Consider the following 25,879-nt stretch of genomic DNA (forward strand, 5'->3'; position numbering starts at 1 on the left):
TAAAATGTATGTTGTATAAAGAGTACTAAAAGTTAGAATCTTAAGTTTCTTTGTTACATTTTTATTTATTACTCTCTCTTTCTTTCTTTCTTTTTTTGTCTCCGTCGAGTGCCACTCTATTAAATCTTCAATTCAGTGTAATGAATGTATTAGTGCTCTATTAATGAACTTAAGAAATTTTCAATTTCCTCCATTCCTTTAGAATATTCTCTATCCTCACTAGCCTTAATTGTATATGATGAGCTTGTATAAAACTTCGAAATATCACTGAATTCCTAGGGATCAACGAGTGGTAGATTAAAGCTGTTGAAACACATCAAAACAACTGGAAAATGATAATTCTCCCAACCTTAAATTGACTAGTCTTTGGAATTCAGAGTAATTGGGCTAAAGACATACCTTAATATAGTTGTAATAGGTTTCCTATTGGGATTTTGATCCTATAAGTAACTGAGCATAGCAGGTATAGAGATCATAGTTGTAGTAAAAATCAATATTTAATCAAAGGTTCTTTTTCAATGGTTGACAAGTGGTCTCAACTTGCTTTTGTGACATATTTTCTCTACTTTTTTTAAGTATTGCTACTCTTGGTAAAAAAAATAAAAAATAAAAAAATTTTGTTCAAAGACCTCATATTAACTAGGTGAATTGTGTTTAAGGTTTCTCATATTAATTAGTCGCTTAGGACCTCAAAGTTCTGAGAGCCGACCCTATGAAGTATCATATGTACAAGTTAAACAAATTTGATGTGGACTCGAATAATCATAATTTCTGCTCTGTAGAGCTTTGTAGATAATTTTTTAAACTTCATTTTACCGTAGATTTTTCAAAATGAATTTCTTTACGCTTATTGGTAATTGTCTTCGACTGTCTTTCCTAATAACTAGGATAATTCGAACCCCTGCTTCCAAGAGGATTGAATGTGATAGCATGCACCATTTTCTGATCTTATATTGATGTTTTGATTATCGAATAAATAAAATATATTCAAGTTATATAATGGAGTATCATGCCTAATGGATCAGTTCAAAATTTTATTGTGTTTAACTACTAAGTTAGGCAAATAACTTTATAAGTAAATTCATTTTTACTGACTTCGCGGAATGGTTTATTTTTTTAAATTAAACTTACTTTATATTTAGGTCAAAAGAGAAATCACATGCCAATTCAAACTCACTCCATAATGGGCAAAACATCCAAATAAATCCCTAATCTTTCTTCAGAAAACCTTATTTCTAGTAAAGAATGCAAATGGTTTTTTATTTCTGTTATGCCTTTTTCAACAAGGGCACGAACTCGTGCCATGTGGCAGATGGACCCAGGAGCCGAACCCTTGTGGATGAATCCCTTATGACCAAATCCATTCTCTATCCGACCTCACAACAGCCGAACCCGTAGGGATGAGCCATCAAGCGGGAGCCACAACAGGAGAGACGAGACTAAGAAAGATTAATTGATAGAAGATCATTTAAATCAAATCTAATGATGCGACTGCTGATTTGACTACTCCTTGACACCGTCGTTGCAGCCAACCTATTTGGTTGAATCAACTACCGCAAGCTATGAGTTGTGAAAGGCAAGTTGGTATTACCATTTAAATCATATGATTGATTGATGCCCATAATGGGAAGTTGTAATCTCACGGATAGGGGCTAGGTGTCCTTTCATCCGACGGCCCACACTTGCCACCTCATACTATAAAAGCCCACACTTTGATACTTTATAACTTTGCTCTATATTCACGATTTTTCTTGAAAACGGCCCCTTTTATTTTATATTAGGACTCAAGCCCTTCCACACTTAACACACCTCTTCCCCAACTGACTTGATCGTCGGAGTACGTGCGGGCGGCTCCACCCCCATTGGAGAAGGCCAGGTGTGTCTAACGGTTTGTCCTAGTATGTAGGTATACGACTTGTTTGGGCATGAAAGGTTTCTTAATCTGTTGGCCGTATGAAGGTACATTTTTCGAGGTCAACACGGTGAGCCAGTTACAGGTAGTCAAAGTCATGATAGGACTTCAAAGGAGAATAGGCATGTCATTGTCGAAGCGAACCAGTTATAAGTAGTCCAAGTCATGATAGGACTTCGAGAAGAAGAGGTGGTGCCATCGTCGAGGGGAGAGATTTACACTTGGTTGAAGTCATGATAGGACTTCGAAGGAGAAGAGGCGATGCCTCAACGACAACACCGACTCTTCTCTTGAAGGCCTATCTTGACTTCGACTACTTATAACTGGTTCGTCTCGACAATGGCATTGCCTATTCTCCTTCGAAGTCCTATCATGACTTCAACCAAGTGTAAATCTCTCCCCTCGACGATGGCACCACCTCTTCTTCTCGAAGTCCTATCATGACTTGGACTACTTATAACTGGTTCGCTTCGACAATGACATGCCTATTCTCCTTTGAAGTCCTATCATGACTTTGACTACCTGTAACTGGCTCACCGTGTTGACCTCGAAAAATGTACCTTCATACGGCCAACAGATTAAGAAACCTTTCATGCCCAAACAAGTCGTATACCTACATACTAGGACAAACCGTTAGACACACCTGGCCTTCTCCAATGGGGGTGGAGCCGCCCGCACGTACTCCGACGATCAAGTCAGTTGGGGAAGAGGTGTGTTAAGTGTGGAAGGGCTTGAGTCCTAATATAAAATAAAAGGGGCCGTTTTCAAGAAAAATCGTGAATATAGAGCAAAGTTATAAAGTATCAAAGTGTGGGCTTTTATAGTATGAGGTGGCAAGTGTGGGCCGTCGGATGAAAGGACACCTAGCCCCTATCCGTGAGATTACAACTTCCCATTATGGGCATCAATCAATCATATGATTTAAATGGTAATACCAACTTGCCTTTCACAACTCATAGCTTGCGGTAGTTGATTCAACCAAATAGGTTGGCTGCAACGACGGTGTCAAGGAGTAGTCAAATCAGCAGTCGCATCATTAGATTTGATTTAAATGATCTTCTATCAATTAATCTTTCTTAGTCTCGTCTCTCCTGTTGTGGCTCCCGCTTGATGGCTCATCCCTACGGGTTCGGCTGTTGTGAGGTCGGATAGAGAATGGATTTGGTCATAAGGGATTCATCCACAAGGGTTCGGCTCCTGGGTCCATCTGCCACATGGCACGAGTTCGTGCCCTTGTTGAAAAAGGCATAACAGAAATAAAAAACCATTTGCATTCTTTACTAGAAATAAGGTTTTCTGAAGAAAGATTAGGGATTTATTTGGATGTTTTGCCCATTATGGAGTGAGTTTGAATTGGCATGTGATTTCTCTTTTGACCTAAATATAAAGTAAGTTTAATTTAAAAAAATAAACCATTCCGCGAAGTCAGTAAAAATGAATTTACTTATAAAGTTATTTGCCTAACTTAGTAGTTAAACACAATAAAATTTTGAACTGATCCATTAGGCATGATACTCCATTATATAACTTGAATATATTTTATTTATTCGATAATCAAAACATCAATATAAGATCAGAAAATGGTGCATGCTATCACATTCAATCCTCTTGGAAGCAGGGGTTCGAATTATCCTAGTTATTAGGAAAGACAGTCGAAGACAATTACCAATAAGCGTAAAGAAATTCATTTTGAAAAATCTACGGTAAAATGAAGTTTAAAAAATTATCTACAAAGCTCTACAGAGCAGAAATTATGATTATTCGAGTCCACATCAAATTTGTTTAACTTGTACATATGATACTTCATAGGGTCGGCTCTCAGAACTTTGAGGTCCTAAGCGACTAATTAATATGAGAAACCTTAAACACAATTCACCTAGTTAATATGAGGTCTTTGAACAAAATTTTTTTATTTTTTATTTTTTTTACCAAGAGTAGCAATACTTAAAAAAAGTAGAGAAAATATGTCACAAAAGCAAGTTGAGACCACTTGTCAACCATTGAAAAAGAACCTTTGATTAAATATTGATTTTTACTACAACTATGATCTCTATACCTGCTATGCTCAGTTACTTATAGGATCAAAATCCCCGAACCCATTCTCTATCCGACCTCACAACAGCCGAACCCGTAGGTATAAACCATCACGCGGGAGCTACAACAAGAGAGTCGAGACTAAGAAAGATTAATTGGCAGAAGATACTTTAAATCAAATCTAATGACGCGACTACTGATTTGACTACCCTTGACACCGTCGCCGCAGCCAACCTATTTGGTCGAATCAACTACCGCAAGCTATGAATTGTTGAAGGCAAGTTGGTTTTACCATTTAAGTCATATGATTGAATGATGCCCATGATGGGAAGTTGCAATCTCACGGATAGGGCCACGTGTCCTCTCATTCGACGGCCAACACTTGCCATCTCATATTAGAAAAGCTCACACTTAATGTCATTCAAAGGCAATGTAAGTTTAGACTTTAATACCTTATAACTTTGCTCTATATTCACAATTTTTCCTGAATTTGGCCCCCTTTATTTTATATTGGGACTCACGCTAAAGGCTCTCTCACACTAATACACCTCTTCCCCGACTGACCTGACTGTCGGAGTACATGTCGTCGGCTCCACCCCCACCGGAGAAAGTCACGTGTGTCTAACGGTTTGTCCTAGTGTGCAGGTATACGGCTTGTTTGGACGTGAGAGGTTTGTGGGATCTGTTGGCCGTCCGAAAGTACATTTTTTGATGTCAACAATTTCTTTGATAATTTGATTTGATTTGATTTTATTTTTCCGAAGGGTAGTGAATTATATTTCTTTCTGTATGCGAACAGAAAATTGATCTCACTATTGTACAGTACTCTTATGTAAACTCGTGTGCGTGTCAACTCTCGTTTGTTTCGATGCAATTCATACCCCCCCCCCCCCCCCCTCCTTTTTTTTTTTACATTACAAAAAGCAGTTACAAGTAGTTCAAAAATATGACACAGTACAACTACATCAGACACGCAAGTCGCTGGACCTCTTCCTTTTGAGATACATCCTCCATGTACAGCAACCCTCATGCCTATGGGACCCTCAGGACCATGTTGAAACTCAAAATTGTAGCTACAATACACTCTGCCTAGTTATGACCTGGCAGATAGATAGTTTAGCTGCTTAGGGGAGGCTAGACCTAGGGATCCACATAGTGCCATTGAAGGCATTTTAGGTGAGATCACACACTATTGCAACATAATTTTACGAGCCAGCATGGAACCCAAGCACCTCATGTTTCTCTTGGGGCCTTCAAAGAAGATTGTAGTAAAACTACATTTCGATTTCCATAAATTTGAAAAGCCCGCATCATATATCCAGCAATTTCCTGACTTGTACGCTCCATAGCATCTTCCGAAAATAAGGAATTCATTACATCAACTCCCCACCTAATTCCCTGATTGCAAAATCCTTCATTAAACACACCATGCGCACAAAGTTAAACGACTTATGTCAACTACTGAGCATCCAAGCGAGTAGTCCTTCTTAAGGACAGTCACACACATTTTCAGTTGTTGGATTTCGTAGATCTTAGCCGCCCACATTGCGATCACATCCACACCGTTCGTTATATCTGATGCTTCAACTTCTACGGATCAAATCATGACACGCGTCTGACGGTATACTTTGAAAATAAAACACCCTTCTTTGGGAAGTCCAAGCGACATCATAGTAATCAGTGGTAGTAAATATCAACACCCAAGCAAGCTCGCTTTTTCCCGTGGTATCACTTCTCCCTTTCGAATCCTCACTACGGCCTCCACCCAGTAAAATAGCCTAGCTTTTTCCCATGGTATCACCTCGTCCTTTAAAAGTTCAAACACTTCAAATCCACGCATTATATAAATATTCATTCTCAGATTTTAGGGACTATTGTTATACCGCGCTCTTTTTCCTTTCTCCTAATCTTCAAGTCCACGCATTACATAAATATCCATACTCGGACTTCGGGGACTATTGTTATACCTTTTCCAACAATGACACAAACTCGTGCCATGTGGCAGATGGACCCATGAGCCGAACCCATTCTCTATCCGACCTCACAACAGCCGAACCCGTAGGGATAAACCATCACGCGGGAGCTACAACAAGAGAGTCGAGACTAAGAAAGATTAATTGGCAGAAGATACTTTAAATCAAATCTAATGACGCGACTACTGATTTGACTACCCTTGACACCGTCGCCGCAGCCAACCTATTTGGTCGAATCAACTACCGCAAGCTATGAATTGTTGAAGGCAAGTTGGTTTTACCATTTAAGTCATATGATTGAATGATGCCCATGATGGGAAGTTGCAATCTCACGGATAGGGCCACGTGCCCTCTCATTCGACGGCCAACACTCGCCACCTCATACTATAAAAGCTCACACTTAATGTCATTCAAAGGTAATGTAAGTTTAGACTTTGATACCTTATAACTTTGCTCTATATTCACGATTTTTCCTGAATTTGGCCCCCTTTATTTTATATTGGGACTCACGCTAAAGGCCCTCTCACACTAATACACCTCTTCCCCGACTGACTTGACTGTCGGAGTACATGCCGCCGGCTCCACCCCCACCGGAGAAAGTTATGTGTGTCTAACGGTTTGTCCTAATGTGCAGGTATACGGTTTGTTTGGACGTGAGAGGTTTGTGGGATCTGTTGGCCGTCCGAAAGTACATTTTTTGATGTCAACAATTTCTTTGATAATTTGATTTGATTTGATTTTATTTTTCCGAAGGGTAGTGAATTATATTTCTTTCTGTATGCGAACAGAAAATTGATCTCACAGTATTTTCCAAACTAAACCAAAAATGATCCAAATTCCATTTGAGCTCATAATTTGATCAAGCCTATTGGGCCCTTTCTAGTTCAATGAGTGACTTGAATTATACAAATTTTGATTCTTCATCGACATAAAACATCATTTGTCAATGTCAATAAATTTGATCCATTGAACTTAATTAAACTTGTCAAGCATAATTAAAGCAGGATTAAGAATATTAATATCTCGTTTTGTTGAAAAGTTAACTTCCACAACAAGGGCCTACAATGAATTTGTAATACAAGAACAAAAATTTGGTTTGTCACATCATAATAGAGAATGTCAAATGTTATTTATTCATAATTGTGGAAGAGGTTCGATGAATGCAAAAAAGATCGCCTAAATCCAAATAAAAGTCAACATAAAATTCTTCTTCACGTGCAAATTTATGGTCGATCTACCAAATTAATTTATGTCCTATATTTTATTTTATTTTATTTTTAAGTTAGAGATCACTGCATTATTTCAACAACGTCTATTCAGAAGTAGGGAATAGAACTTGATCATTTGGCTCATGAGTACATTCCCAGCTTAGCCGCTTACATCATTCAATCAAAGATTATTTAATATATATTTTTAGTTTGGGACCACTCTTTTATTTAATCATATCTATTCATAAAATAGTGAGTCCATGGCTAGGCCAAGCTAATGAGACCTAAGATCTATTCGTTGTAGCCAACCAATGACATGTTATACGTCATATAACGAGAGTTGACATGGTATAGATGCTCTTAGGGATGTCAAGGAGTCAAGCCGAGTCAAGTCGGCTCGTGAGTCAAAATTCGAGGCTTGGATAAAATGATTGAGCTTTTTTTTGGGCCCGAACTACTCGGCCAAAAAAATTAGGCTGACCCCAAGCTTTCGAATCGAGCATTTCCGAACTGAGCCGGGCACACTCGATTTTGGTTTTGATTTTTTTTTTCTTTATATAATAAAGAAGGCAACCTCTATTGCCTTTTTTTAAGGCAACATGTTGTTGCCTAAAATAGGTAGCAGCACGCTACCTTAGAAAGCAGCGTATTGCCGCCTTTAAAAAATATATATATTTTGTAAATATAGGCTCATGAACCCGAGTCGGCGAGCCACACAAGCTGGCTCGAGCTTTGCCCGACACCCCAAATTGAGGCTCGGCCCAAGCTTCGAACCGAGTCACGGGTGGCTCGAGCCCGATTGCCATCCATGTATGCTCTAATTCTATATGTGCAATTATATGCACCAATAAAATAATTATCATAATCAAAGACATTATGTACTAAATGTTAATAAAAACTAATTATATATTAAAAATCTCATTTGAGTGGTTATTTAACTTGAAAAACAAGGAACTGTCGATTGTAAGTCGAACTCTTCTTATTTGAAAACCATTTGAATAAAATAAGAATTGTTCGGTTCTCATTACAACCGGTCATTTCACGCAAGTATTTATAAGAATAAAGCTTATTTTATAAATATTTTATCCTTTTCCGATTAATGCTTAAAAAATTGATAAAAAAAGAAGAAGAAAGTATTAACATTAAAAAATATCTACAGTTTCTATATTCTGCTTCTAAAATATGCATTATTTATTCTGTTCTTTGGTAATTAGGTCATCAACTCGAGATTAGAGCACTATGTCAACACCAAAATTAGTAGCGGTGGCTAGTCGATGTCAGGCTCGCTTTCTATCAAAATTCAATTTAGCTTTCCACTTTGAACAAGCAATCAGTTTGTAAGAGAAAATGACATCCCATTAACTTGTTGGTCCTCTCCATTTGCACTCTAAAATCATAGTGTCTTGGAAGATTCACTTAATCGGCAATCATAATCAAAAGAGTTTGTATTGACCATCCAAACTATTGCAATTCCACAATGCGACCCCCATTAGATTTTCATATAGAGAAATCCATCTAGAAGATTTTGTTCCTTTTTGGATTGGCTAAAAATTAAATTTTTAATAAATATTGATAAAATATGTGGTCGAAAATTTAATAAAAGTTGTAGATCTGATAAAATGTGTGATTGAAATAAGTATGAAGTAAAGTGAAATTTAAAAAATTGATGCCAGATACGAAAGAATCTCTTGTTAGTTCTTCTAGACTCTTAATTTCGAACTTGGAAAACGGTGCTGAAAGTAGGCAACTATATATTTGAGTGGGATTTACGATTCGACTTTAGCAAAAGAAAAGAGATGATTATTATATAATACATACACATGTATATAAATAAATGTAAGATTGAAGTTCATATCGAGAATTTTTTATTTAGGTTAGTGAAATAGAGAATCTGGAATCACTTTACCTAGAATTTCTTACTAGTACATGATTGTAGGATCTATGAGTCTTGACAAATATAACGGGCAGCAAGTTAATAGCAAATACGATTAGATTACGTTGATACCTATTAGATTTTTTTTTTTTTTTTGACTAATTTAATTTAATCAAAATAATTAATTACTTTCGTTTTTCCTTGAAAGTGATTTTTTCCACGAACAAGTTATTGACTTTAATTTCGTCCCTAGTTGGGCACATATACACCGTACGCTACTTCTTTCAAATTATTTGTGATAAGAAATATTTTTCTTAACAACATTATTTTCAAAGGAAATTAAAAAAACTTAAAATGTTACCAAAGACGTTGATTATTTCATTAAAATATATAGTCTAAATAATTATTTTACAAGTGGCATGTCGAATCATTTCTTGACTATATAAAAATAATATAGATCAAATTTTATATAATGATATATTTTATAAAGCCATTGTTAATGAAGGATAGGATTGTTTATCGTTTATAATTATTTAAAATGATAATCATTATTTGAATTTTAAAATGGCTGCGTTCATTGAACTAGTGCTTACGGGAATACAATAAACAAATAAATAAATGAAAATGAAAAGAAAAAACAAAATTGCATTCTCCATTATGATCTTTGTTTGGTACACATTAATGTAAAAATGAAATTGAAAAATATAACCGTTACGGACCCCACACAAGAGATAGAAAGTCAAATATGGTGGCTTAATATGATGAATAACGGTCATATTTTTCATTTTAATGGGCAAATAATGAGAAACAAACGGGGCATAATAAATGTTAAATGTAGGCCCATAATTTTGTGATTGAATTTTTCAAAGAAATGGAAGATTTGGATAGTTATAAACTCAATCCTGCCTTTTTATGCTGAAAAAAGTTGGTACATGAAAATAAGTCATTCTTATTCACTTTTTTTACTGAACCCACTTTACTTAAGCGGATCAAATTTTTTGATGTTGACATTGAAGTATAGTTGGTCGATTTTGTGAGAATTGATTCTTGTTAGATAGTGGGATTGGACCAAATCTAAGGCATGCTCTGCTGATGCAAAATCCGAATATAAATTATGTTTCAACTCCCAATATATATTCTTTTCCGATTACAAAGAAATATAAAAAGCTTTGCTTGCTAGCTGGAATTTTGTATTTACTATTTCTTTATAATGAGAAATGAGCTAGTCTTCTGCTCAATATCATATAGGGTCTGTTTGGTACGATTTTTATTTCTTGCTTCTTCTTGTAAAAGAGTTTATTAAAGAAGTTTCCTTAATAAACTATTTCTAGAAATTATCCAAACATGTTCAAATGTTTCTTAATTTCAAATTTAAATTTTCATTCTTTAAAAGTACTTGTCTTACGGGCCCAAAATGATACTTTTAAGAGATTTTGCTTTTACATTGACACAATCTGATTCTTTTTAAAGTTCAAGAAAAACTTTTATCTCAATTGCTTGCATTATATATTCTTATTTTCAAAGTGTTCTAAGACATGTTAACTTTTGCGAGAAAATATATAATACAAAAAATATATATTTCTGAGAACAAATTAAAAAAGTATCAAGAAACATTGAACGAACATGTGTTTCTAGAATAAATAGTACTGAAGAAGAATTAATTTCAAGTTTGTGTTAAAAAATTTCGACTTCGTAAAAGAAAAGAAAGGTTTGAAACTTTCCAAGCCAACACCCTTTTGAAATTATCTCGTAATCACTATAGTAATTTACTGGATCAAGTTAAGGGGTGTGCTTCAAAATTAGGCTTTGGATTCTTCAAGATTACGTGTGAGATTTGGAAAATCAAATGAATCCAAAATTAAGGAAATAAAATCTGGGTTCCGAGTTTTTTTTTCCCTTTTACGTGATTTTTCTTAATTGTAACCTAATTTCTTACATTTTAGGACTCTATTAGGGTTATGGCCGTGACCTATAAAGTAAAGGCTCCTTTGTCAGTTTTATAGAAGCATTATTCTTGTCATGTATTATTCTCTCCATATTATCGGGTTTAATAAAATTCATTGATCCTTTGCTTAGTTTCTTTCTTGTGCATTACTTTAATCTTGATTTCGTTGTGCGATCTTGAATATTTCATTATTGTCATTAAATCTTAATCTTGTGTCTCCTTTGGACTCAACAAGTGGTATTAGAACACGAATTGGAGGTTTTTCGTGATTTGGTTGAGATTTTTCAAGGATGAATTCGTTGAAGCGTAAATTTTCGTTACTAGATCGTAATACAAGATTTTCACTGTGGCAAGTAAAGGTGAGAGCTGTGTTGACGCAAATGGATCTTGACAATGCTTTGCTGGATTTTGAGAAGATGCCAACAAATTTGTCTATGGAAGAGAAACAACGGAGGGATCCAAAGGCTCTAGTGCAAATTCATCTTTACTTATCCAACAATATTCTGCAGGATGTCTTGAATGAGAAGACGACGGCTACTTTGTGGCTCAAGCTGGAGCAGTTGTGCATGACAAAGAGTTTGACGAGTAAATTGACTCTAAAGCAGAAGTTGTATTCTCGTCGCATGGCGGAAGGAAGGTCACTACAGGACCATCTTATTGTGTTCAAAGAGATTGTTGCGGATTTGGAGACATTGGAGGTAAAATATAATGAAGAGGATCTGGCCTTGATCCTGTTGTGTTCGCTACCCAGTTTTTTTCGTCATTTAGTGATATTATATTGTATAGTCGTGACACGCTGATCATTGAGGAGGTATATGATGTCCTGTTCTCAAAGAAGAAGATGAAGTTGTTGATTGGAGATCTTACATCTAGGGGTGGGATGCTCTGGTTACTCATGGTGATCGACGGAGGGGTAGATCGAATGTGAGGTACATCAATTTGTATTGTTATTACTGCAAAAGGAAATAACACATTAAGAAAGATTGCGACAAGTTGTGAGGTATAGGTGATTTACATGCAAATCATGTAGAGCAATCAGGTAACGAGACTAACATTGTTGAGAGTTTTTTGGATGATGGAGATGTAATGTTGGTTGTATCTGATGGGGAATCCAAACCTCGGAGTGGATTTTGGATTTTGCATGTTTGTATCATATGTGTCCCAATAGGGTTTTGTTTCAGACATATGAGACGGTGAAGTAAGGTGGAGTTGTCATGGGAAACAACCAATCTTATTGAGTTGCAGGAATCGGTCGGGTCAAATTGAGGCTACAAGATGGGACGGTGAGAACACTTGATCAGGTTCGCCATGTTCCAGACTTGACAAAGCTCTGAGTACCCTGGATGCAAAATAATATAAATTCTCTAGTGGAGGTGGAGTCTTGAAGGTCCGAAGGGGTGTCCGTATTGTACTGGAGGAATGGAAGAAGTCTCAATTGTACATCTTGTATGGGAACGCAGAACTAGTTAAGAGACATCTGGACAAGTTCAGTACTGTGGTGGATATTCAGTTTGGTGCAGTACCTCTTGTGATAGGCTCTGTGTCGGTTCAGAACATTTCTCATGGGAGCGTTAGTGATTCCGTTTTGCCATCAATTTCAGCAGTTGCACTGTGTTCAAATGTCAAGGATGGACTCATGCAATGTAAGTACAGTGGTGTTATTGATGTCTGTGATGCTTTTGGGATTGTTGAAGTTGACAGTTCTGACAAGGGACATTCTGATCAAGCACTTGGTATGATTTCTGCTACAAAGTGTGCTTCGGCCCTATTTGGTCAATAGTAATTCTTCGGTGAAATTTTGGGAACCTGGGATTTGGGTTCGGGTGTTACTTGTGGACGCCGTGTATAGAATGATAGTTTGGTGATGGAGAGTTTTAGTTATTACGTTGAGGAGATTGGCCAGTTCATTCCAATGCAGATGGATTTGAAATCTTGGAGTTTCATTCGTTGCATCGAAATTTTGAGTCAAAAGTGGAGATTGTTAAAGGTGTGCCTCAAAATTAGGCTTTGGATTCTTCAAGATTACGTATGAGATTTGGAAAATCAATTGAATCCAAAATTAAGGAAATAAAATCTAGGCTCCGAAATTTTTCTTCCCTTTTACGTGATTTTTCTTAATTGTAATCTAATTTCTTTCCTTTTAGGACTCCATTAGGCTCCTATAAATTAAAGGCTCATCTATCAGTTTTTGTAGAAGGATTATTGCTATCCTATATTATTCTCTCTATATTGTCGAGTTTAATAAAATTCATCGTTCCTTTGCTTAGTTTCTTTTTTGTACTTTACTTTAATCTTGTTTCTGTGGTGCGATCTTAAATATTTTATTATTGTCATTAAATCTCAATCTTGCGTTGCCTTTGGACTCAACAAATCATCCATCAGAGTAATCTATATGTATGAAGATTGTATATATGCCGAGAGAATGTGTAGAGTGCACTCGTTAAAAGTTTTCAAACCTCTTTGTATGTGTAGACCTTTTTCTCTTGACACCAGCGTGTGCAATTCACTTTCGACTATAATACGAACGGTAAGCCATTGATGACCTCGGGAACTCAGTAATAGAACGTAGTCGTTTTTGTATTGAGTAATGCTATTTAGTCCTACTGGGATTGTAATCCCCCAATCTAGGTGGCATTAACGTGGCATTAAATGATAAAGGAAATTAAATAAATCATTTAATTTTACATTTCATTCAGTCTATTATTGGCGCCACTTAGACTGGGATTGTAATTTTAGTGGAAGTCCATAGCATTATTTTTTTTGTATTAGAATACATAACACTTGTACATATTGCACCTGCATTTTAATGCGTTCCGCTATAAATTACAAATATAGAGTGATTGTGCCTGTATTTGTCGACGAAAGAAATTGCCTGCTCCATTTGTCACCATTCATAATTAATGAGTTCGGCGAAGAAATTTCTCTCTAATATGATAATATAGTATGTAACACTCTTGAAATGTGTCCCTTTGACGTAGAGGTTGGCAAAAGTACTAGAACCAATTAAACTAAATCGGATCTAAATTGGTCAGTTCAATTAGGTTCTACTTATGTTTTAAATATTTTTGAGTAATTATGCCTGCATTTTTCGACTTAAGAAATTGCCAATCCCATTTCATACCATCCACACTGAAGGAGTTAGGCGAAGAAATTTCTCTTTAATGTTTCTTACAAATCATGTAAAAAAATTGCTCTTAAAATATTATACAATTAATGTTTACTCTTATTTATAGATGGTCTCTTATTTAATATATTGCAAGAAGTTACGTATGTTAAGTACTTGTGTCTCTATTCAATTCCATCCACATTTAGAGGTCTAAATATGTTACAAGTTAGCGTATTATCACACCCTTATAAAATATCTTTTTCATATAAAGCGTAAAACTACGAATAATTTTGTGAACGTAAGATATTAGTGTAGCAAGCCTCATTTGACACCATCCATATTTAAGGCGGTCAGGAGAAGAGAATTGCTCTGAAATATTATACAAGATGACATGAGCAGATAACATTTGCACTAATAGTAGACAGGGACAGTTATTACAATTAAACACAAAAAGAAAAATAAGGTGATGAAATTAAAGTAAGAAAATAAAAACATATTTCTTTCCTCCTATGGCAAGTCCCTTGGGTCAACATATTCAATAGACCTCTTTTTGAATTTGATTATTAATTATGGGCAAAAGATTTTTCGAAAAACCCTAGCTTGTTGTCACTTAATCTTGTTTTGTAGGCTGCTTTCTTGTAGTCGTACCATGTGAATTCATTGTACAAACTTTCTTCTCCTTGTTCCATTATTGATGATAAAGGTGTAATCTTTTCAGTCAAAGGTGGTCCTCCGAAGAAAATCATGGAAATTCGAGAATTCAAACTGCCAGCCAAAACTCTGTGCCTTACACTCCTAAACCTCCCGTTGGTGAGTACCTGCACACCAAGTCATGAGCTCAAGTTCACGAATAGAAAATTTTCTGAAGTCTGTTTCACAGAAATTATTGCGAAAAAGGGAAAGAATAATGCCTATAAAGAAAGCAACATAAAGTTAAATGAACTGATTGACAATTACTATTAAAGAAATTTTAATTATAAACTAGTAAAATTTTGAAAATGTCAATTATATATGTATACACACTTTCATCGTTAGAGGTTACCTGCAATGAATCGCCGACATTGATGAAAAAGGAGGAGTGATCAGGTGGGACTGAGACCCATGTACCATCTTTCAGAGCGATTTGCAGGCCTGATGTGTTGTTAGATCTTATTATAGATATTATTTGTGGGTCTGTATGATCTCCAAAACCTATTAAATTTCGACCACTCAATGCTTGAAGCTCTGAGCATGGCGGATAATGGTTTAGCCTGAAACAATTATCACTTTTCTCATCTCTTAACAGCTTGCTCAGAATGTCTCTTGGCTCAATTTTCAGTTCCTCTGCTATCATTTCCAGTACCTCACATGCCATATTTCTCATTGCTGACACATATTCATTCACAAAAGACCTGCAAATACGTTTTAAGGGTTGAAGGCCATTTTTTTACCATGCAAGAAAAAATAGATTATAAACTGAGAGTAAATTTTTACCAGAAAGATTCTGAAATTCCTGGGAGAATGAATTTTCCTTTCGGGGAGAAAAGTTCAGGGTTGGTGCTAAAGAGAAGATACTCAACCCAACCCACATCACCATTCTGGCCGATTTTTTTGTTACCATAGCCAAAATGATTAGGAAGGCCCGACTTTTCTTTTTCGGGCAGTGGTAAATTGAAAAACTTTACAGTTTCATCTTCTAGTTGGGCTATGAACTCCGTTGGAACTCCATGGTTGATCACTTTGAAGAATCCAAATTCTTTGCAGGCCTCGACTATGAGGGTTTTAGCATCAGGGTCTAAGAGACTTACTACTGGAATTTCAGTGAAAATGTTAGAGGTGGGCTTACATGTTTTGATGTGAGCAAAATTTTCAACAACTGGCTGAGACAACACTACCATGGCGGCGTAGGCAGAGGAGGGCTGCGGAGGAAAAGTCTAAATTGACAAAATGCTAATGCATGAAGAGGAAGGAAGCGAATATATATTTGGCTTTAGAGTGCTCGGTTGGCAATTTATACAATCAAGGGGGAAGTTCTTGTTGAAATTACAAAGATTTTTATTACCAGGAAAAAGAAAAAGGAAAAATGAAAAATTAGGAACGGAATCAGATGTGGGGGCACATTTAGGTTTAAGTTCTTCCAGTGTCGACACGTAGCCATGGAGATTAAAAATCTTGAGAAAAGGCATTTTAGAGAAAAGTTTGTTCTACAAATTGTATAATTACCGAACTATGTTCGAACCATAATATATTATAATGAGTTTATTTTGAATCCAACAAATAGTAAATCATTTACATTTATGTTTGTTTGCCTTCCACTTTCTAAAGTTTTTTTTAATTCATTGTCAATTCCACATTTCGTAAAATTTATAATTTTATCACGTTTTCAATGACGCACTTCATCGACTTTTTTCAAAATTTATTTAAAAAAAAAACAATTTTAGCTAAACTATACAGGAACTTAAAATAAATGAAAAGTAGACTTGGCGCATCAATTATTGGCTTAATCTTGAAGGAGAAATTGGATCTTGTTATAGTTATTAATATTTAATATTGCGCATTTACTAATGTGTGATTAGGACACGTCCTTAACATGACCCAACACAAAACACTAGTGACTACATGAACGATTGGGACACGTGAACTACTTGTTCCTACCATTGTTGTCGTTAGATATTTAAAGGGTTATGTTATTAATCCCACTCGTATTTAACTTCAATTTAGGTGACAATATATGTGATATTAAGTTACAAATTCATTAAATGAAATCATATCTTATCTATGTAATTGAATTTATCATATATTATCGTCTAAATTGATGCTCTAACATCGATGAAAATATGTATCATTATTCCAAGTTCAAAGTTTAAATAATCTCTCATTAAAAGTGAGTACTTTATAGTAAACTCTGTGCTCATACTTCCATGAAGTGCAAACTCGAAAGGAGAGGACTGATTCTAGCTGGTTAGAGTCACTTTTAGAGAATTAATTTCATTCCAAATGTAATTCATCTAAAGAGACAGATCAAATACCATTTGTATTGCGTCTTACACATCTAAGGCATAGGCATGTACGATGTAATTTTTCGAGAATAAATTTTGTGAAAAATAATATTTTTAGATATTGTGTGATTAGAAGTAGGAAAAATAACGGCCCGTAAAAAATTATTTTATTAGAAGAATATATATAAAAAATGAGTTTAGAAAAAATTGTATTTTAAATAATTTATACCGAACATGAGCTAACTATAACGAACGGAGCAAAGCGCCCACGTTAACATTGGAATTGCTTTTGAGAATCTTTTATTCTGAAGGCCAAATACAGCGTGCTTAAAAGTTAAAAAAATCATTTTTCAAAGCTATAAAGAGTTATATTGCCAAAAAAAAGGCCCGCGGAACATGCGAGTTTTTATTCGACAAACATATTCTTCCCTAAAGTGATACAAAAAGAAAGGAATCTAAAACCAGAAATATTCTAAATATTTGATTTTCGATGTCCGTGAATCTGGGGTCCAATTGGTACTGGTCCCTAATTAGGTGTCAATGACGGAAACGAGCAGATAGAGATAGTGAAGGACCCTAATTACCGGACTGAATCTGAACACACCGCAAAACTGACATCTATTTCTAACTGGGTTTTTAATTACTTGGGGAAAAATAAGAAATTGGGATGTTGTACGGACAACAACCAACCAGTGCCTTGATGACACCTTTTAGGCTGCTTTTTCTGCCGCCCTTAAAAGTCGTGGACAAATTTTTCCACGGGATTTTGTGATTTATGAGCATACATGTGTATAAGGTTTTGAACTTCCGCATAGAGATGATAGACATGTTGGTCCTCGACTAAATTCTTCAAACCTTGTCATGTTAGCTTTCGTTAATGAATTGGAAGGTGTCATTTGTTAAGACGTGTTCAACCTATCATAGTTGCCGTGGCTTGATTTGCCTCGACATTTGTTCTGTAGACGTTTGTAATGTACACGAGCTCACCCAAACAATTTTGATCTCTATATACAAAGAATATGGGAAAAGTCCCCTTACTCAAGCCTCTTTGCACAGGGCCTGTACAGGTGCACCCCATGTGTGTGCACCTGTACAGGTCCTGTGTAAAGGGACTTGTGCAGGTAGCACAGTCCAAAGAATATAGCCACTAAGACTAGCTCGTCTTTTTAAAAAGGCCTAGCCAAGCCTTTTTGCCAAATGAAACAGAGTCGTCCTATTGAAATTCAAAAATTTATTTTTGTTACTACTCATTTAATATTCACATATTCCATACTACATACTACTTAAAAACATTTAAAAGCACTTCCAAACATGCACTCTATCTATTCACATTACTATAGCAAGGAAATTAACATTTTAGAGAAAAACCAAGACACAATATGAGAACTCAAGAGACACGGTGGCCATGCTCTTATAAGGAATATTGGCAACAGTGTGTACCACAGAGGATTCATTCAATGAAAACGCTTATCATATGAATTTATCTAAGTTGATAGAAAATGCATGACAGAAATATTGATCTATACTCACAATGCGTGCGGGACCCGCGTGCGTTAAAAACTCCAAAAAAAAGGTGGGCCTCTCCTATTGTGAGTGTTAGGTCGAGTTGTATGTCAACCATTTTCGGTCAGTGTAGCTTGGTTGCATATCATATACACACCTTTACACACGAAGTTCTATTTTATGATTCAATGTATCAAAAATACGGACTCTGTGGAAGATTAATTCATGCACACCTGGAAGTCTACAAGTATGAAATTGGTCAATTGTAGAGACGAATAACTCATCAAATCAAGTTGATTCGACTATCATTGAGCATTTAACCGAGAATTTTCATAGAAAAGTAATGGTTAAAAGTGTTGTTTTATTCATTGAATATTATGCATATGTATAGCAAAAAGTTTCTACAATTAGGTACCGAAAACAGCAAACTATATATAATAAAGGAATTAAGCAATAATAGTGATGAACAACCACACTGAAGAAACCTAAGCTACTGTTTGGTGAAAATTAAAATCGAGATTTTAATTTTAGTCAATGTTAATAAATATTGGGATCCGCAACTTTTTAACAATACATTTCATTAACTTCTATAGAAATCTATGAAAATTTGATTTTAATACTCACCAAACAGGGCTAACTGTGAGCTAGCTAATTTGTAATAATCTGATGGTCTTTGACTTTGAGTTTATTCTTGATTTCTTATTCTATAAAGTAATCTCACTATTGTAGTCATTTGAATTATATTCCTTAACAACCCTCTTCAAGTTGAAGAGTAATGATAATGGACTCCTAACTTTTACCGATAAAATAATAATAATAATGATGATGATCATGATCATGATCATGGACTCCTAACTTGCATCAAAAAAATCATGAAAGCCCTTCATTGGCAAGGGCTTGATAAAGACATTTGTCAATTGAGAAGCCAGTCGAACATATCCAATAACAAGAGTTCCCATGGCTACCTTTTTTACATATCAAAACTGTGGATTAGTGGGACGACTTGGAAATTCCACAAGAAGAAGTTTGAGTTATAGCTCTTTTCGCGAAAATGAAGTTGCGTAAGTCCTTCATGATTTTGTGTAATCATGATAACCTCGGTATAGTTTTGTTAAAAAATAGATTTTTAATAGATTTTAAGACATATAATTAAAAAATTGTTAAACTATTAGAATGTGTGATTGAAAATAATTTTAAAAAAAACAAAATTTGAGGCCAAACAAGGGCATTATGTGTTGCATGGACTTCAAACATATGGGGCCTTAAGTTCCGTACATTTTATTTGGGCTTTAATTGTATGCAATTAACGATGGGCTTTTACACTGCTGATAGATGTTAGTGAATTAAATAAATTACACAAAACCATAGATTAACTATTCAATATTTTAAAATGAGATTAAAAGTTTCATATTTCAAAAATCAGAAATTTTATTTTAATCAATTTTGTTATAAACTAATTTCTTTGCTAAAATACTCCAATATATACACATTACCAACCTACCCTCATATCGTAATCAAATTCTTCTCTCTCTCTCTCTTTCTCTCTCTCCCCTCCATTATCAACCCAGCTGCAACAGCCAAAAAGAAAGATGGGTACAGAAATTGAACAAATTAAGGATAGATTAAAGAAAGGGGCAAGAATTAGCTTCTCCGACGACTTCATTCCACCGATGGTGCATTTTGGTGGTGGTGGCCGCGCGTTTGTGTTATGTGTTCGTGCTGTGTTGAATGGGGTTGTGGCGGGGGTGAAGGTTCAGTCAGTTGTGAGCGATGGTCACAAGTGGTTTTGAGGTGGTTTTGTGGTAGTTTATTCAAGTGGTTCGGTAGTGGTGGTGGGCAGTGGTGCCGAGTGTTTGGTTGTGGCAGTGATGGGTGGTGATGCTATCGTTGGTGGTTCTGCCGTCGACGGTGTTGCGATTTTATATTTATTTTTCAGCAATGGTGGCCAGGTGAGGTTTGAGTGAGCAGAGGTGCGTTTCTGATTTGTTGTGTGGATGGATATGATTTTGCAATGGTGGTGGTGGTGATGGGGGCGGTGTTGGTGCGTTAGTGTGGGTAGTGGTGGAGGTGGTGTTTTTTCGGTTGTCAGAGTAGTGGTGGTCGTTTGTGTTTTGGTGGTGTTGGGGATTTGGGTGGTTTTGGCGCTGGTGAAGCTGGCGATGGTGGTGGATTTGACGAGGTGGAGGTTGGCAGCGTTCTAGTGGGTGGAAAAGAGTGTCTGTGACCAATTATATTATGATCAGTAAATTGTCAATTTGTAATCGGTAAATAATGTGGCCAAATTTGTGACTATCACTAAATCTATAATATGTGCATAAAAATTGTGACTTTGACTTACAATTGATTAAGTCATGATTGAAAAATTAATCGTGACCAATTAATATAAAATTTGCAATGAATATTTGAGTTGTGACCAATAAAAGTTTTGATTCTGTGACCTATAAAAATTTTTGTTCGTAACCGAAAAATAATGTGATCTATAAAATTTTTGATTTGTGACCGAGAAATAAGTTGTGACATTAGATTGATAAGTTGTGACTAATTAATTTTTGAATTTGTGATCGATGAACAAATTGTGGCCTGCAAAATTTTTGAGTTGTGATCGTAAAATAATTTGACCTAAAAAATTTTATTTGTGACCAAAAAATAATAAGTTAGTAATTAAATTATTAATTCGTGACCAAATTGTATAGATCTGTGATCGAAATATATTTAATTAATAAAATAATTAATAAAATAATTAAATCATAAATAAATTTTAATAAAAATATGATTTTTGAAGTTTGAAATTTATTTTCTTAATTTTGAAATATGCCATACATAATCTCGTACTTATGAAATTTTCCCTAAATACAAAGTAATGAGCGACGTGGCTGAACCCCATTCGCTAATTTATTTGTCGGTTATATACAAAAGTGGAAATTAGATGGGTCTAGGCTTTTCAAGTATACAGTGCAAACTTCACGTTGGAATGTTTTTGAAACATAAATCAGGTATTGATTTAATTATTAATATTAATATAAAATATACCCATCTACTTTCATCCCATTCCAATTCCAAACCCTAAAATCTAAATTCATTTCACTCCATCTCTCTCTCTCTCTCTCTCTCTCTCTCACAAGCAACCGTCGTCGTTGCAAACCACAACCTCATAGCGACGACCTCCTCGAAGAGTTGCTATGCTGTAGCGCTTTGCTGTGAACGCCGTTGCACAGTGGCGCTCGCAATGCCAGCGCCGCTATTCGAAGAGTGGCAATGAGCGACATTGTTCGAAGCAGACGCGGTGCACAATCGCCGTTGTACTAATGAAGGTGGACAGATGTGTGAGTTTTTTATTTGTTGGGTGTAGGTGGATATGGTTTTACAAATGGTGGTGCGACAATAAGAGTATTGGTGTGTTTTTGGTTGTTGGAGTGGTGGTGGTTGTTGTGTTTGGTGGTGTTGGAGATTTGGATGGTTCTTGTTGGTAGTGGAACCGGAGGCGAGGTGGTGTGTTGACAGCGAAGTGGTGGTCAGTGGTTGTGTGGTGGTGTGGTGCAGGCAGCGGTTGTGTGGTGGTGATTGTTTTTGTTGTTGGTGGTGATGGTGATTGTGGTGGTGGTGTTGCGATGGGCAAGGTGGAATATTGTTTGTGACCAACTATTTGGTTGATTTATGACCAAGTATTGGTGGTGGGTTGAGATGAGATGGGGTGTTTGGTGTATATGACCAACTTTTGGTTCTTTGTGACACTAAAATTTGTTAATTTTTTATTAAAAAATAATTTGTGAACAACAAATTTGAAAATGTATAACCTATAGAAAAATCGTGACATAGTTTTTTTTGATTTGTGGCCTATAAAATTTTTAATTTGTGATCTTGAAATAATACGTGACCTATAAAAATTTTGATTTATGACCTCGAAATAATCTGTGACTAATTAATTTGATAATATGTGACTAATAAATAAATTGTGAACTGTAATTATATATTTGTGACTATTAATTGTATAATTGTGATTTTGTTATATTTAATGAATAAATATTTTTAATTGATTATATATATACCTGAGTTTTGAATTGGTGTAAACTATACACTTGAATTATGATTATTTTTTTTCCTATAGAATAAAATTGTTGCAAGTTCGGCCGCTAGTAAATGGACCAGTTCACTGTTCAATGGTCCATTAGTTATAGAGCCCACTTCAGGGTTTTAAGTGTACGGTCACGAGTAAGTATTCCAGTGATTTAATTTTAAACTTTTTTATTTTAATTCTTATTTTATACGGATATAACAGGCTGGTCAATCTTTTGAAATCCCAGTTGTGATTCAAATATTTCTCTATTTCATTTTCATGATTTATTTTTTTTAATAGCACTAAAATTGGCTTAACCCTTGTTTGAGTCCCATTTTTTCACCAAAATATATTTTTTAACAGTGATTTGACACAAAATATATTTTTTAACAGTGATTTGACACAAAATATATTTTTTAACAGTGATTTGACACAATTTTAATCACACATTCTTCAATAAAATAATACTATATACAAATCAAAAAAAATTTCTTATTTTTTAACCACACATTTTTCATCAATACACTATTCAAAAATTCATTTTCTCCTCTAAAATGGGGCTCAAACAAGGGCTTAATCAAACTTGGGGCCTTAGACAAAAAAGTTTGTAGGTACTTTATAAAAAATAATGTTTTCTGTAAAAGAAATTAAATGCTACCAGAAAAATTATGGTGCTTCATTAAATTAAAATTATTGAGAAAACAGTAGTCAATTTAACGTCTAAGACACTATAATTTTCATTCAAAAGAAACCAAACAACCTATAAATATTAGTATCATTCAAAATAAGTATGATAATTTTGAGAATATTATCTTCTTAAAGATACAAGTAGAGAAAAAAAAATCCTTTTGACAGATACTAATGACAAAATTAAAAGAATAGTTAAAATGAAAAAGTATGACCTTCTTAAAGATATCAAAATAGTCTAAGATTCAAGGATAAAAGGACGAATAGAAAAAACCATTTATGCAAATAAGAAGAAAGAGAGAATACATTACTCAAAATTGATGCTCTGATTGCTAGGATTATAGAAATGTTTTGATTTTATTATAATCTGAAAGACCTTGAAGGTTTTCAAGTAGAGTAGAAAAGGTAATTGGAACAAAACGTTTCTACCTTTTAATGTTATTGTGCAAAACGTTCATACCTTTCATTTTTTGACATTTTCACCTTTATCTTCCACATTTCATTGCACAAAAGATCATTTTCATCCATTTTTGATGATTTTGTCCTTCCATTTTAATTATAAAAAAAAAAAAACAATGAACTAATTGCAACAGAAGTCCTGAATTTTTAGATCCATTTGGGACATTGGTTGCAATTAGTTAATTGTTTTTTTTTTCTTCTCTTTTGTTTTATTTAAATGGAAGGATAAAATTGTAAAAATTTGATGAAAATGACCTTTTGCGCAATGAAATGTAGAAGGTAGGGGTGAAAATGTCAAAAAATGAAAGATAGAGAAGTTTTGCACAATAAAATTAAAAGGTGGAAACGTTTTGTGCCAATTACCCGAGTAGAAACAAGGAAATATGGAGGAGCAATTATTTAACTTAAACGAATAAATTTCATAATTTAATATTCAACAATGCATGCATGCATTGCACGCCATCTGTGCTATTACCTTTTAGGACAAGTGTTGAACTGAGCAATTTAATGAAAAACAAACTCTCGATGAAAAAGGACACCATCCTTGTACTTCTAGGCCTGAAATTGGATACCAGGGGTATTGTGATTGGAAAAATTCACAAGTCAAGCATTATGACAATTTAGCTCTCGTTTGGCCTTCATTTTTACAAATTAAAATGGATGGAATAGTAATTTTTTTAAAAATGAGTGATTGAAAAAAGAAAAAAAAGTTTTCGATTTATGTGTGATATTATTTTATAAAAGATTGTGTGATTGAAAATAAAAGAGAAAAAATAAAAATTTAATTTAATTGGGATCAAACGGGGCTCAATTTCAAGATTTAAGTTTAAATATGCAAAATTCGGGTAATAATTAATTAATTAATTAAATATATTTTATTAATTAAATAGATTAAGATCACAATTATACATTTAGTGATCACAGGTGCATAATTATGGTCACAATGTCATATATTATCAAATTAATTGATCACAGATTATTTCATAGTCATAATCCAAAAATTTGATAGGTCATGATTTATTTATTTGGCCACAAATCAAAAAATTTATAGGTCATAACTTATTTTTCGGTCACAAATTTTCAAATTAGTTAGCCACAATTATCGAATTTTTAGATCACAATTATATAGTTGGTCACAGATTAACCAAATAGTTGGTCACATACCATCACCACCAACACTACACTCACCATCACCACGATGACTTACAACCACCACCACCAACACAGTCTAATAGTTGGTCACAAAGCACCACCCCCCAACAAAAAACCCTGAACACCACCACCATGCACCACTACCCCATTTGCAAAAACACCAACAAGACCATCTAATGGGTTACCTACTCCACAAGAAGAAGCACCGCTATCGCTGCCACCACCACATCAAATCCAACATCATAACCTTCTTCACCAAACCACAACCACCAACAATAATATACCACAACATCACACTGTCATACCTCCAACCATGATTGCCAGATCTACAGTCGAACCAGCATTTAAGAGCTTTGACATTTTACAGCACAACTTGTGAGCGCCATTACCTTCCGAGATGGAGAAGTGAGCATCGTTTGTTAAGGGCCTATTTGTACGAGTTCACTGTAAATTACAGAGTCAACAAAGACAGACTAAAAACAGGGGTTTGAGGTTGTTGCTAATGGAGTGCGAAATTGGGCAAACTGTAAACTCAATTGTGGAGGTTATGCGTGGGGTTGGTTGTTTTTATTGTAGGTAGCGACCATTGATGTGGTGGTTATGGTTTTGAGGACTTGGATATGCCATCGGTTGTTAGGTGTTACAGGTTGTGGTTGTCACTAATTGGATCAAACGATCAATGATGTGGTTTTCGTGATCGGAGAGAGAGAGAGAGAGAATTTAGGTTTTGTAGTGGGGTTGAGGTGGGTGGATAAATTTTATAATATTATTAATAATTTAATTAATACCTGAAATAAACCTCACACCTAATTTTTAAAATTGGAAAACTTAAGTACTTGTATATATGTAATTTCCCCTGAATGCATTTTGACTCTTTTGGCTCCAATCGCTTTCCTCAATCTCCATACCAAGATTGTTGGATTTGGTCACACGAGGGCATTATCTATTTTCAATTTAGATCTCAAGACATATGATTGAAGTTTATAGGTTTAACC

General features: G+C 35.0%; 1 protein-coding gene across 1 annotated transcript; it reads right to left on the minus strand.

The window, feature by feature from the left end:
- Positions 1–14,404: 14,404 nt before the first annotated feature.
- On the minus strand, positions 14,405–16,043 carry LOC111407272 (gibberellin 2-beta-dioxygenase-like). The gene is made up of 3 exons (XM_023036655.1): positions 15,525–16,043; positions 15,094–15,442; positions 14,405–14,869 (listed from the first exon to the last, which is right to left on the minus strand). The coding sequence occupies exons 1-3, from the start codon at positions 15,926–15,928 to the stop codon at positions 14,615–14,617; spliced, it is 1,008 nt and encodes a 335-aa protein (XP_022892423.1). The 5' UTR covers positions 15,929–16,043; the 3' UTR covers positions 14,405–14,614.
- Between the last annotated feature and the right edge of the window lie 9,836 nt (positions 16,044–25,879).

This window comes from Olea europaea, chromosome 13, assembly GCF_002742605.1.
Source record: "Olea europaea var. sylvestris chromosome 13, O_europaea_v1, whole genome shotgun sequence".
Taxonomy (NCBI): Eukaryota; Viridiplantae; Streptophyta; class Magnoliopsida; order Lamiales; family Oleaceae; genus Olea; species Olea europaea.

Bases quoted from the DNA above. Each gene is read 5' to 3' on its own strand.
- LOC111407272 (XM_023036655.1), bottom strand. From the start codon at position 15,928: ATGGTAGTGTTGTCTCAGCCAGTTGTTGAAAATTTTGCTCACATCAAA. The intron at 15,443-15,524 runs GTAAAAATTTAC...ACGTATTTGCAG, and splicing joins GGAATTTCAGAATCTTTCTG to GTCTTTTGTGAATGAATATG. The intron at 14,870-15,093 runs GTAACCTCTAAC...CTTGGTGTGCAG, and splicing joins ATGTCGGCGATTCATTGCAG to GTACTCACCAACGGGAGGTT.